Source organism: Cygnus atratus, chromosome 4, assembly GCF_013377495.2.
Source record: "Cygnus atratus isolate AKBS03 ecotype Queensland, Australia chromosome 4, CAtr_DNAZoo_HiC_assembly, whole genome shotgun sequence".
NCBI classification, from domain to species: Eukaryota; Metazoa; Chordata; class Aves; order Anseriformes; family Anatidae; genus Cygnus; species Cygnus atratus.
Window position 1 is genome coordinate 34600327 of NC_066365.1, and position 13878 is coordinate 34614204.

A 13878-nucleotide genomic window follows, 5' to 3' on the forward strand; every position below is an offset into this window, starting at 1 on the left:
TCTATAAAATAAGAGAAGGAAGGAAGAATACTTGTGAAAGGTTGGTCTGATGCAAAGGAGAAAGCAGCCTCTGTTCAACAGCAGAGCAAAATCCCAACTAAACCTACACCATTTTTGATGCACAAAGAGAAATGTCAAAGCACCTTTTTTGTGGAATTTGGCAGAAAAATGAAAGGATAAAATTAAAGGTGGTTGAATTTCTGTTTTGTCATAGGGTTTTTTGTTTTTGTTTTATTTTGTTTTGTTTTAGGGGAAAAAGTGTAGATTTACCATTTAAATTCAATCCTCTGTTTCTGTTTACCATTATCATCTACTCAATACATTCTGTTGAAGTAGCAGTGAAGGTGTCAGGATGTAAAGAGACCCAGTAATTCAACCTCAGAGGAAAGCATTGTTACTCATTTGGTATATTTTTTGATACAGCTTGAAGATGATCTGTTTTGAATAAAATTCAGCTAAACATGCTCCTGGGCACTGCTACAGGGCACTGTCAAAGACTGTATTTAGGTTTATAACACAAGAACGTACATTTGTATGTATTTATACAATTATATGCCACAGAGACAAAAGCACACAAAAATACATAAACTAAGTTAAAGATATTTTTTAATATACTTTAGAAGATCTGTGTGAATGTAAACGTTTGGGAAACTTGTTCAGCAGAAGTCATTGTAGGCACTAGCATTTTGACCTTGTAAATAAAAATATGCAGGGTTATATCACATTCACTTGAAATGTAACATTTTTTTTAAAATTGAAGAAATTTAGTTCATGTTTCTTAACCTGGCACAAGAGATGCTATAAATTTCCTAGCAGATTTGTGCACAAGGCATATTATATACAACACCGTACTGTTTAATTTCACTGTTTAATAAAAGGCTACCAGTTAAAAATGTTTATAGCCAAACAATGAATCTCTTGCCATGTAACCATAACGGATGGAAATGATAAGTAAATCACCAGTTTACACGTATGCAAGCAATATTTTCTATATATTATTAATAGCATTTGTATGGTTAACAATTCTAATAAAGTATCAAATCCCATTAAAATCTTTGAACATTATGAAAATAAGACAAAAAAAAAAGTCTGTATGCATAAGGCATAAAATATCCTTGTGCATATACAACTCTTACAGACTTCCACAGTTCTGCATTCACCTATGACTGTAACTTCATGTTCACAACGTGTAAGTAGTGTTGTGCATAGTTGCTATGAAAATAATTATATCTTTATAACTCTTTGGACAGCTTTATTAATGTTTCACTGTGTTCCAATGATCCTCATTTTGACACAGATTTAAAGCTGCTATTGTCTAAATAGATTAATAAATTCATATAGATTATGAATTAACATGGCAGGTTAATTGAAAACATTTTGTAAGATGCCCCTCTGTGGGCATCTTTCATTCATTTTGCTGATATAGATTATGTTTATTATTATTATTATTTTTGTACAGATCATTAGAATAAATAACACAGTACAGTACCGTGTTACTAATACCACTTTTTTGGTATTAATCTGTGCTTAAGTGCCAAATGTCAATGCTATTTTGTATTGTTTCTTCCTGTTTTTGAGTACTGAAGTGCTACAAATGTGAACTGCCCAGCTGATGTCCTGACTCACTGTAACTTAAGTAAATAACATACTGGTGTGGAACAAAACATTTTCCAACATAAAACTGAAAAAAAAAATAACAACAACATGCAAAATGTAGTGGTGCACGGAATATATCCACCACAAAAATAGAAGTTGAAAGACAAATGGCAGGAGAGAAAATATACACAGACAGATTCCACTTTGTTATCTTCTAAAAAATGCCATAGTGATTAATTCTAGGTCACGATCAGGAAGAATATTGTTTTGTACCAGTTACAGATACTGGACAGTTCCTGCTTAGTTCAGAAGAGCAAACCACCTGTGTAGTTCAAGTCATTTTTTTTGGTGTTATAATCACATCTACGTAATTTTCAAAGACAGAATTACCATCCAGTGGATCTCAGTTCGTAGAGCATCATCACAGTTATAGTCCATCAACCATTTCAGTCACCTCTAGAGTTAGGTACAAGGGTGCACACTTCTGAATTGATGATGGAACACTCACTGGGCTTCCTGTTGAAATAGCTTTATTGTGACTTTTTTTTTCCTGTTTGATTCTGAAATCATGTCAGAGTCCTTAATTTTCAGTTTATGCTGTCTTTATGGCTGCTTCGGTCTGTATTGTGATTGTTTAGTTCTTGATTTTTCCACTGAATGCTTGTTCCATTCATGGGCACTGAAGTCACCAAGCTTTTTGATTGGGAGCAGCAACAGCAAAGACATGACTGGAAATATTAAAAAAAAAAAAAAAAAGGTTAGCACAAATCTATCAACTCTGCAGATTGCCAACAATATTTTTAATTCAGAAATGAACAGAGAATTCTAGCTGAAGGGAGTGATAGCTGCACTTGGGCCAATTTCAATTTCCTATCCTAGAATGCAAGCAGTTCTTGCGATTGATCATCACAAAGGCAGCAAATTAGGCCTGGCCCATGCCTCTTATTTAAGAAAAACTTTCCCAGTATCAAATGGGAAATTTGTTTGACTAAGGTAAATGGGTTCAGAACTGACAGAATTCAGTAAACATTGTAAGAGCTGGGTTGTTTTTCACCCCTCTTTCTCACTGCACTTCAAACTTAGGGATCAGCATGCTGCTTAACATGTAAGAGAAAAAAAGAGACTTAGGTCTCTTCTTACATCTTGGAAGAAGGCAAAATTGTTTAGTAAAAGGGATGGTGTATATGTTGAGTTGTGTCATTTTTCACGTTTAAGAACAGAAGGTAATTCATGGTTGTACTATGTTCTTCGCAGGCTGTGATGTTCTGTTGTCTCTTCTGAAAGGAGGAGAAATGGCTCTTCAGCTTTCCTCCCCCCCTTTTGCAGAAACTAATGCCTAATTCTATGAAGATGAAATCTCTGCTTTAGCAGAAAGAGGGATAGGGCCTCAGGGGAGCAATGGCAATAACAGCAGTAGATCCATGACTTCCATGTACTCAATGAGAAGGGAGTGTTGAAGAGAGGTACGGCCAGACTTACGATACATGTACTGTTTGTCTGTGGGCGGATACATAAAATATCTACAGAGGTAGGGTGAGAAACTCTACTATAAAATGAAGAGCTTGCCTGAAGTAATCATCTTGATACCAGAAAGGAAAAGGGAAGCTATAAATGCAAAGCTGTGAAGGATTACGTAATAGCTGAAAATTATTTAGTTAGAACTGTTGAATGTGGTTGTATTTGGAGGGACAAACGGAATGAATGAACTAATGATTTGAGGAGCATACTGGTAGTACCTGCTGTTACTGTTACTTTCCCTTTTACATGAGGACAGGTCCAGGCATAGTGTCTTCCCCACAGTTCCCAAATGAAGTAAGGGACCACCAGAAGTAAAGCTGACTTCTTATTTCTCATGTGGAAATACTCCCTTAAAATAGTTTCTGTCTCATCAGGCTACAGAAAAACAGGTATTCCCTATTTTAATCACTTATTACATTTTTTTTTTCAGTAGCTTGTGTCACCTGTTTGCAGCCTGAAAGTTTTGTGGTATGGTTCTTTTGTTTTTCTTTGCAGATAAAGCTATTTCAGTCTTCCTTTTCCATCTTGCCACTTTCTTTAACACTATTTGTTCTCATTTTCTTTTTGCCTGTATGGCCTTTGTTAGGTGAATGAGGACTTGCAGAAGCACAGTATGACAAGTAAGATATTTTAACATTAAAATATGTTTTCATACATAGGAACTGGAAAAATGCAGGTAAAAGCCGTAATGCTTATTCAGTTGCCAAAGTCAACTCAGATGCCTGCTTCGGTATTGAAGACTGAAAATTTTTGTCAGAATGGGATTGTTGAACTGCTGGCAGATTTTGTGTCCTATGTATATGTCCTTTATCTTCATCTAGAGTGGTGAATACATTATCAACCAATTTCATGCACATGTCATGTGCTGATAAGTAGTACTTAGAAGAGTGTGTCTCTCTCAGCGATAGTTTACATGTGAGGACTATGTCAAACTTATTTACTTATTTAGCATTTCAGATAAAGTGGGTAGTTTTCACTTTCAATTCGGTATGTGCGCTATGTGACCTGTTAGCTGGTAAAATAGGCAACTTATAATAATTCATTCCTTTGCATGCCTCTCCTCCCAGCTCAAAAAAAAATAGATAACTAAGTGGTTTAATACTGTTCATCAACTGGACATTATATATTATCAAGATCTTACCTGAAAGCAGTTTTTAAACTTCTTGCTCACAAAATACAGAGCTATTGGGTTTATACAAGAGTTCATGGTTGCCAGGTTGATGCTGATATAATCCAATGGCAGCAAGAAACTAAGCAAAAAAAAAGAAAGCAAAACTTTTAAACTCTTCATATAATGTGGAAGCATCCATGTTATTTGTGGTTACAGTCTCTCCTGTCAAAGAAACTAATTCTCATCTATCTTGCTCAATCTAATCTTTTATCATGCCATATCAATAACAACCTCTCTCTCAGGAGTTCGCAAAACCCAGAGGAAAGTGATTACAATGGTAATGGACAACATGTTGTAATTATGCTACCCCATTAAAACTGATCCCCCTGAAAACAGATGTAGTTGAAAAATCATAAAATGACATATTTGCTCTTCTAACACCACATGCACCACATTGCATGCACAACGACATTTCTCACACAATCTCCCAAGTATGTGATATTATATTTTTTCAGTATAAACAACTGATTGATATAGAAAATGGAGTACCTGAGCAGTTCACATCTGCCGGGGTCTCTTTCATTGTATACCATTTTCTTCAAAATTCGGCTCAAATGAAGAGGGAACCAGCAAAGAGCAAAAATCACTACTAAACAGAAAACTGTCTTTGCAACTTCTCGACGCTGGAAAAAGAAGTAAAAATAACTGTGACTGAGTGCCTAGTTCATATTGGTAGTTGATTGTAGTGGAGTGATGTTGGCAGCAAAGATAAGTAATCTAGATAAAGCATGCAAGGATTCCCAAAGTGCAGCTTCCAGACCATCTGATGTCCCTGAAATTTTATTTTTTTTTTTTGGACTTGCACACTGGTCATTGCCAGGACATCAAGACATCAAGGACATCATAGTTGTTAGCCAAGCAACAACCACTGCTGGGCGTCCCTGAACCTTATGACTTTCCCAGCCCTTCTTATTCCTCTACACTGGATTAGTTTTCTAGCAGTCCCTCAAATAAACCTCTTTCTTTAGAAACATACATACTCTGCAAGGAAATTTTTTCATGTGTGAGGGGAACTGAGATCACACCTGTTTGATAAACCAGTTTCACCTAATCCTTGACATAGGGCAATTCGTAAATCCAAAGCACCTAAATCAATTGGCAATAGCAGATCCATTGAACCACGTTCAGAACTTGAACCACATTGAACCACGTACCACAGTCAGGATGCCAAATTGTCTGTGATATTTTATATTCAGTATGCCTCCTGTTACATAAAGGGATACTGCACAAAGTATTAATTTTTCTATGTTATCCTTGCTATGTGATCTTGATGTTTTTAAGTAGTCATTCTACGAGCAACATTATAGAAATGTCTGTGTTACAGCTTAATCTTATAGTGCTTAGTAGTTAGGAAATAATTTAAATTTATGGACATTTTACATGACTCTGGAGATTTACAGAAGTTTTGCGGGATTTTGGACAATGCATACCGGTGGTGTTTGGTAGGCGTGTATTTGATAAAGAGAAACATATGTAGAGGTAAGAATACCACTTCTGGATCTGCCACCTTAATGTAACAATAACAAGGATTGCAAGGCTCTCATTAAAAAACTTACAGTGAAATGTGTGATTAGAATAAGTCTTGTTAGGTGTTGAATATGACTACTACTGTTTGTTTTTTCTTATGATAGCTTTTATCAAAATAGAAGGATCATAACTAGAAATTAATGTGGACAGGGCTGTAGGAAGGAAGGAAGAAAGGCAAAACGTGGTCATTAAAAGGAGAAGCATTTGTAAATTGTGGCATAAATTCATCCTCCAGCAGCTAGTCCATGTAGCTTGCTGGCACTGCACATCAGGATGGGAAGGCTGGAGGGATGATTCCCCTGCACATACCATTCCAATTCTGATGGGTGGAGTAGCCTGTGTGTGGCCCTAGGGACAGGCTGTGCTACTGGCCTTGGAGCCTGTTGAGGGAACAAAGTGGAAGGTTTGTGCACGAGGGGAAGATCCTCTGGTCTGCCTTGCTCTGAAATGTGCCAGCAGAGGAGGAATCTCTGAGAGAACTCACTCAGCTGCAGAGGACTGGTTTAGGGATTCACGTCTGTGAATGTGGAATTTGAAAGAAAGAGTGGAATTTGAGGGGCTGACGTTAACATTATAGCCTGTTGTCTGACTAACTGCACAGAAAAAGCTACAGATTGTTTTTAAAATTTCAGTTAGGAATGAAACATCAGACAGCGCTGCAAAAACATCAAAGTGAGATCTGACAGTTCTGTGAGTGACTTTATGATCATTTGTTTGTACTAGTCTCCTATTGCTCTTTTCAAAGCAGGAAAGCTACAGGAGTGGTAGCTGCAAAAGTGCAATAAGCCTGAAACAAATCTCACCTATTCTAAAGCAAGTTATTCTACAATGGCTTTTTATATGAACCTAAAGATACATATCAAAGTGTGTCAAAGGAGGGGGGATGTATGGAGGGAATAAATAGTCAAGATTTTTTTTTTCAAATCTTTGTAGTTAAATTTGAAAGCATTTAGCCAGTAGTAATTTAAGGTGAAAGAACAGGAGAGCACAGCCATCCCACTTAAGAATAGAAAGAAAGAAAACCATTAGTTTCTTGAGTGTGCTGTCTTCAGTATCTCCTTATACTATGATTTAGTCTTACGTTGCAGGTTTGACTGAATACCTTATCAAAAATAACCTATATCCTCAAGTCCTACTTCTGTAATTTAATATATTCAAATGTACTTTGAAACATTTCTATGCTAAGCCAAAGACAGAAGAACAGTATTTTCAAACATTGCTGTTCCTTATATTTACCTGCTTAAGATGTTCACTGAGAGCGATTCTCAAGTTGCTGTTCCTTCTGTTTAACATTTCACAAGTCATTAGCGTATAAAAGATGGCAGTACATGCCAGTGGCATGCAGAAATAGAAACCAAACAGCCACCAATCCTTTGCATCTTTGTAAAACTGTGGATAAGAGAGAGAAAAGAGAAGGTATTTTCATACAATTCAATGGAAAGTACCACAGAAAGGTATGGGAAATGGAAAGTGTGACAGTTCGTATGCTGGTATCTGTCTATTAGCAAACAGTTCCAAATTACGTTAACTTTCTTATAATTCAGATCTATTTTGGACCAACATCAAAATGGGAACTGTGGCAGTGTAAATGTTAATTTTACCTTATTAACAACCTGACTGTACCCTTGCTGCAATCTGTCCTGGGTTGGAATTAATTTCCTTTGGTTGTGTTTTCTGAACATTTACACTTACTCAAGAAAACTGGAGTTCAGCTTACGTGAAAAGAACATACCAAAATGTAGACACTGTCAGTATGAGACAACAAATCTGTCTCAGGAAATGCCATTTACCTCTGTGGCTTCTGCCCCAATTCCAAAAAAGAAAAATTCAAAATGTCTTGTAAGTTTAATCACCTTTTGTTATCGGTGAGAAGATTGGTAGTTGGTTTGCTTATGTACAGGGCAGATAGAAGCCACTTCATAAGTGTTTGTCTGATCTATGCAAAACTTAGGGCTGGTGGCTTCCAGCAGTACAGTTACTTTTAACTCTTTGCCTGCCTTTCATACTATTTGACTTCTGTGACAGGACACTGAGGGAATTTAGAGTAGCAGTACTTTGCTGTGTAGTTTTAAATATAAGTTGTAGTTGAAGTTGTGGCTTAAGTTAATACATTTATGTATTATGGGAAATACTACATTTGACAGAACATTTAAAATTATTCTTTTTTGTAGATGGTTATATTTTCAGACTCGAGAAAATATTAAATCTTAGTTTTTAAACTTTATGCTAAGCCAAAACGATGTACTGAAATATGACATTTTAAAGACTTCCTGTCTCTACATTGTTAGTCACTGAGATGGATATGTGTAAAAGGGAACCTTCTTTCTCATAATCTTTTTTAGCTTGTTTATTCCTAGCGGATGTGCTCTAGTAACATCACAGTTCCCACACCAAATGTCAAAATGCTAATAACTGAGGATTAGTAGGGATCCTGTCTGAAGAAGTCAAACTTTTGACATCTTGTTTACATTTAAAGCTGAACAGTTCTAAACTTTAAAAGATAAAGGAAACAAATGCAATTTAATAGACTAGTATTTAATAACATTCATTTTTAATCTGCTTTACTTACACTAGGGAGTTGATTTACTGAGAAAAAGGGAATGTTTTTGATTTTTCTTCCTCCATCCCAACAGAGTTAGCTGCTCACAGAGCTTGCTAATTTAGAGTATGCTACTGGTATCTAGGCCACAACCCCACCCCACAGGACATCTTGAACTGTGTTCTTTAGCCTGTTTGCTCCTCCTTGTTTTAGCTTCATCCCTGTGTGAGGACGGGCTAGAGTCTGCTGCATAGTTGCTCTCTCCCTTGGGGCCGAATTCCCCCCCTGGAACCTGAGCTTCTGCCAGCAGAAAACCAGAAAACAAAACACCTCATATTTTAAGAGTTTGTACTGAGGGGAAATCTAATTACCACTGCTCCTGCAGAGAAAAGTATTACAAGTACATGGAGCAATTATCTTTTCTGTGGCAAATTCCTCTGGGTCAGACTAGAAGCATATTGGTTGGGTAGCACAGCGAAATGTATACTATGTGAATCCACGCTACATTTGCAAGGCAAACTTTCTCTCATAGCAGGCTACCAGCTTTCATGAGCATTGCATGTCAGTCAAGAACACACCCAGAGTCCTGTGTCACAATCCTGACCGATGACCTGGCTTCGTGAAATTACAAAACCTACATGAAAATGTCTGTAAATGATTAATTATGGAATCTGGCTTTCTCAAAGCTTGCATCAAAGCATATAACTGGGTTGATTTAAGAGAAGTAGACATTCTTTTGTTTGTCTTGAAAGCCCACATGGAACTGGTTTTCTACAGGAAATGTGCATTTTAAACAAGTTTTCTAGTGCACTCAGCCTCTAGGGAATCATGGTCTAGCATGAACCTTTCAAGTCTTTCAAAGACAGCTTTAAAATTGAATAAATTCCCCTATTAAAAATAAAAGTTAATCATAAGTACTTCCCACAGTTTAGTAATCACTTATTGTGATGTTTGTGGTAGTGAATATTATAGTTAAGGTTAAAGTGGTATTTCCACTTTAATCTCATATTCATACTCCCTTGCAATGCATTGAAACACAAAATTTTTTTTGACTGACATGTCCAACACTTATTCTCAGTTTGGACCTAAATGTTGATTTATTTCACTGAAAATCAAGTTGGCATGGTGAAATTTGGAGCTTTTGAATTATTCTGAGCAAATAAACAATACTAATTTCTGCTAATAAACAAAATAAACCAAACTATTCTCCCGACTACATTAAGAACAGAACGATAATCATTACAGTTAACATGCCTGTGGAAGACCTGAACTGTAGTGTTTTTGAGAAGCATGATGAGAAAAACATTCTTTTTCTCAGGGAGAGAGGAAGTGAAGATTGTCCAGGCACATCTGTGGAGAAAAACAGCCACTACAAAAGGGAAAGGCCTACATTTACTGCAGTGCGCATTTCATAAATCATTTTCTTTAAACTATAGTGTCTACAGCCATATTGTCTGTAGAGTTTAGAAACAGAGATATTATAAATCCTGGGCAATTCCACTCCCTCTTCACCCACATTAATTATTTCCATTAGGGTATTGCTTTTGTTTTCTCTTGCTCTTGTCTCTGACTCTTTCTGCCATCCCTGCAGTCTAACCCAACCAAAATTGGAGATATTCCACTGCAAAACACAATTCATACATACTTTTTATTTTCTAAATTTCCTAACTTCATTTGCCTCACCCTTCTCAATTCTAACCCAGGCCATGTGGGGTCCCAAGCTTGGGATCTAACTCAAGATCAGACATTCAAAAACAGAGAAGCTTACACTCTGTTATTAAAAAATCTTGGTCAGAAAAAGACCCAGAAACCCTGGATGGATTTTCCCTCAAGACTGAAGACTTTGCATTATCTGCATTCTCTGAGACAAAACAGAATGAAACTTTTTTTTTTTTTTTTTAAATGATGATTATTATTATTAATTGGTGAATGGTTGCTGGCCCTTCTTTGGGTTCACAAAGAAAACAATAATATATCACTTTCCCATTTTCTCAGTGTAAGGCCAAGAAGATAATCACCATCCCTCTATGCAGTAAAGATATGTTAACTCTGTAGCGACTACTCACCTGACTTGCTTTGAACAGTCTAATGTGGGTATTTGCAACTGTTAAGGTATAGTAGCACAGAGGACTAGTGCTATGAAGCCTGCCAAAGAAGTCTGGTTTGTACTCGGGCACATCTCTTGCTCTTGAGTTGCTATGTCTAGATGACAGCTAACAGTGCCTAAGCTACCTAGGTTAGAGATGTGAGTCTGTCAGATTTGTAGCCATGATTTCTAATAAATGAAGGGATTACTCTCTGATTTTGTAAGTGCATTTAGAATAGGAAAAACTATGTTAGAGCATGGCCCCACCCTATTATTTATCTGCCAAAGGATCTGGCTACTGCACACAAACCGATGACTCATCACGGTAAAACATGTTTTCTGACAGTTACAGGCTTCAGGGTGTTATACCTAGAAACACAATACCTCCCAAGGCTCTGGCTACACTGACATCTCTTGGCTGTACTTTAGTCAGGCCCAAATTGCAAATTTCTGTATTAAGAATCCTCAGTAGGGAATAAATGGAAATGTAAAGTCACATTTAGGATCTCTAGATGAAAGTAGAGGCTGGTAACTGTGCATGAAGGATCTTCTTTGCATCAATATACATTAGAATACATTCTGCACTTTAATGGATAAATAAAGCATATTATAATCCAGTATCTTAAGTGTCTAAGTTATATGCTGTGGATTCCAAAAAGAGAAGAAAGGATGTTACTTACCAACATAAAATTATTTGTAGGATTGAGCATGCAGGTAACATAACCTTCATCCTTGTATTTGAAATGTACCACAGTAAAACCAATGGCTTCTGGAATAGCCAGTATAAAAGACAGAAGCCAAATGGAGAAAATTTCAATAGCAGTGATCATAGGGATTCCAATGCCCTGAACACGGCTCCAGGAGGCAACTGCTCTATACCTGAAAGAGACAGGCATTAGTGTCCAATCTTCCAACTTCTTCCTTAAATTCAAACATCTTTCTCCAGTTTTATATATGAAGTAAAATCCCAAAGCTGACATCTTAGACTCATGTTGCTTGTTTTTCCTGCCTGTTCCAGGGGCTCTGCCAGCTGTCAAGCCACCTAGGACACAGCAGCGCACATCAAGGGGTGGGGAGCAAAGAGCCGTCTGCAATTGTTCTGCTTAGGCGCAGGAGAGTATTGAATTCTGCTCTGTGGACTGCGTTATTGATTTCTAATTAAGTTGTGCAAGGTTTGTGAGAATAGACTAAATCTTTTTCTAGATCTGATGATGTAACAGCAGAAGAAAAATCTTCCTAACACACTAGCCATTCTAACAGATCTGACAGAGCTACTTCAGCTGTAACTGCAGTGCTATCTGAAGTGGAGTTGTCAGCTGGCATGCAATGAAATACTGCGAAAATATTTTTCATCACATGAAAATGCATTTCTTTTATTTACGCTAATACTAAAAGTACTGTTTTTATGAGGTATATCCTGTATTGGCCTTAGAATACAACTGAGTGCTAGTTAGGACTGTCCGGCAGTGATCCCAGCCTTTACATCACCTTTCTGATGAGAAACTGAAGAGCATGGCTAAGAAGTGTGCACATACCAAAAGCAAAGCATTTTTCCCATAACTTTATCCCTCAAATACCAAGTTTCTTTGTAAAAGTGGAATTGCTGAAACCCATTTCTCTATATGTATGCATCTGATAGCTCAAATCCCTGATAAAAGGAAAGAACTCAAAAAAGTTTCAAATACAGTCCATACATTTATAGCACTTCTCCCTTTTTCTCTTCCTTTCTTTACTTTCTCTGTCCCTCCCATGTTGGAGGATTCTTGTTACAGGTTGCAGCCTTTCCCCCAGTCAGGGAACTGAGAGGGTCTTTCTCCTCGACTTGTCTGCCAGTTTTCAAGGAACTTGTAGGAGTTTATTAGCTTTCAGACCTCAACATCTCTGTCAAGTCTGCTCAATAGGTTCAAAAATTATTGGGAGAAGACAGATGGGCATGTAATACAGAGTAATACCAGTCCGTAAATAGAAAATTCATTAGTAGGCTGAACTGTTATCTAGCAATAGCTGTAGTAAATAAGTTACTTAGCATTTCCAACAATTTAGCAAAGACAATGCTATCTAAAATTATGGAAGGAATGAACATTATTTTGTTCTTGTACTAATCTGAAATGCATGCTGGAGAGCTTTCTGTCATTGGTGATATAACAGTTTCTAAACTGTTTATTTTACTTCCACAAAAGAATAGCACCTTCCCATTTGGAATCACAGTGCTATATGGGCTTATCATGGCATGCCCTGATGAAATAGTCTTCTTTAGTTGAGGAGAAAAAAGTCAAGAGAAGTTGTTCCTCTGCTTTATAAAGGTGAGAATAAGAAGTTACTGAAGCAGTTAAAAATTGTATGGAGCCATGGCATTTTACTGTCCTGACTATGGCAAGTATTCTTTTCTTCCTCAGACGTGCCCTCATTTTCTGCCCCATGAGTCCTGGCAGACACATCTGGATGCATGCAGTTGCTACCTCTATCCTTAACACCTTTCCAGGGCAGGAGCCAAGGTTAAGCTTTTCAGAGAAAAGCAAATGAGGTGGTGATTTTAGCAGATGACAGCAGCTAACAACAGAGCATGCCAGCAAGCACAAGGAAGGTGAAGGGTGTGGGAAAAGGAGGTGCCCTCAGCAGACCAGGAGTGTACAATTTGCAAGTACATAGGCTCTCAGTGGCAGGGATGGGCGAGATTTGGCAGGGGAAGGAGAGAACAGGGGAATTTAGATCACAAAGTTTTCATTTGGAGGATTAGGGCGTGGAAGGATGAGAGTGGGATGGCTTATGATTTGAGGAAGTCAGAGTTTTGGCATGGGCTCAAAGGCTCAGGGGTAACAAGGGTTTAAGGAAAAGAGTAGTTGAGAACTCTGGATTACAATTACTTTGAATGTACTGGGAAGGGTTGAAGTTTGGATTTCTGAGATGGAAGGAATGAAGAGCTTCTGGTGGGAAAAAACTGCCGAGGGATGTAGGACCTAGGCTGCAGATGTCTGTAAAAATTAGAGTTATTTAAAGGCAACCACACCCCTCCTCTAAACAAAACACTAATTTGAGATTAAGGATTCACATGTAACGTTTCTTCTGATTTCCTCTATCACGCCCCCTTTTTTGTTTGGAAGTGTGCTCATTCTTATTAACAGGGTGGAACACATGAATTAAATCCCCTGTAGCCTCGATGTTAGAAGGAGGAAGATGCCGGAATGCAAGATCAGGCCTTAAGCCCCTCACACAAACTTCAGAAGGCGTTATTACAGAACAACACTGGAAGGTGTCAGAGCCTTGTATGCCACCATGCTTGCAGCAAACCAACTAGAACCCTTTGCTTTGGTATCTCTTGATAGAAAGGCAGTATCATACACAGCATAGTCATGGGTGTACTAGGGATAGGTTCTTAGTACACCATTTTAACAGAAATGTATGTATAAAGATTTTGAACGTACTAAAGCAAAGCAGTACATT

The 13878-nt window shown here is 37.5% G+C and overlaps 1 protein-coding gene across 2 annotated transcripts in view; it reads right to left on the reverse strand.

Annotated features, from left to right (window-relative positions):
- Window positions 1–589: 589 nt before the first annotated feature.
- Window positions 590–13878, reverse strand: part of EDNRA (endothelin receptor type A) — a 34488-nt gene continuing 21199 nt past the window's right edge. For both annotated transcript variants that reach the window (XM_035547201.2, XM_035547193.2), the window contains exons 4-8: window positions 11118–11316; window positions 7049–7201; window positions 4775–4908; window positions 4256–4364; window positions 590–2324 (exon numbers count right to left, since the gene is read on the reverse strand). In XM_035547201.2, the coding sequence (XP_035403094.1) occupies window positions 2184–2324; window positions 4256–4364; window positions 4775–4908; window positions 7049–7201; window positions 11118–11316 (736 nt within the window). In that variant the 3' untranslated portion in view covers window positions 590–2183. The remainder of the gene's footprint in view (window positions 2325–4255; window positions 4365–4774; window positions 4909–7048; window positions 7202–11117; window positions 11317–13878) is intronic.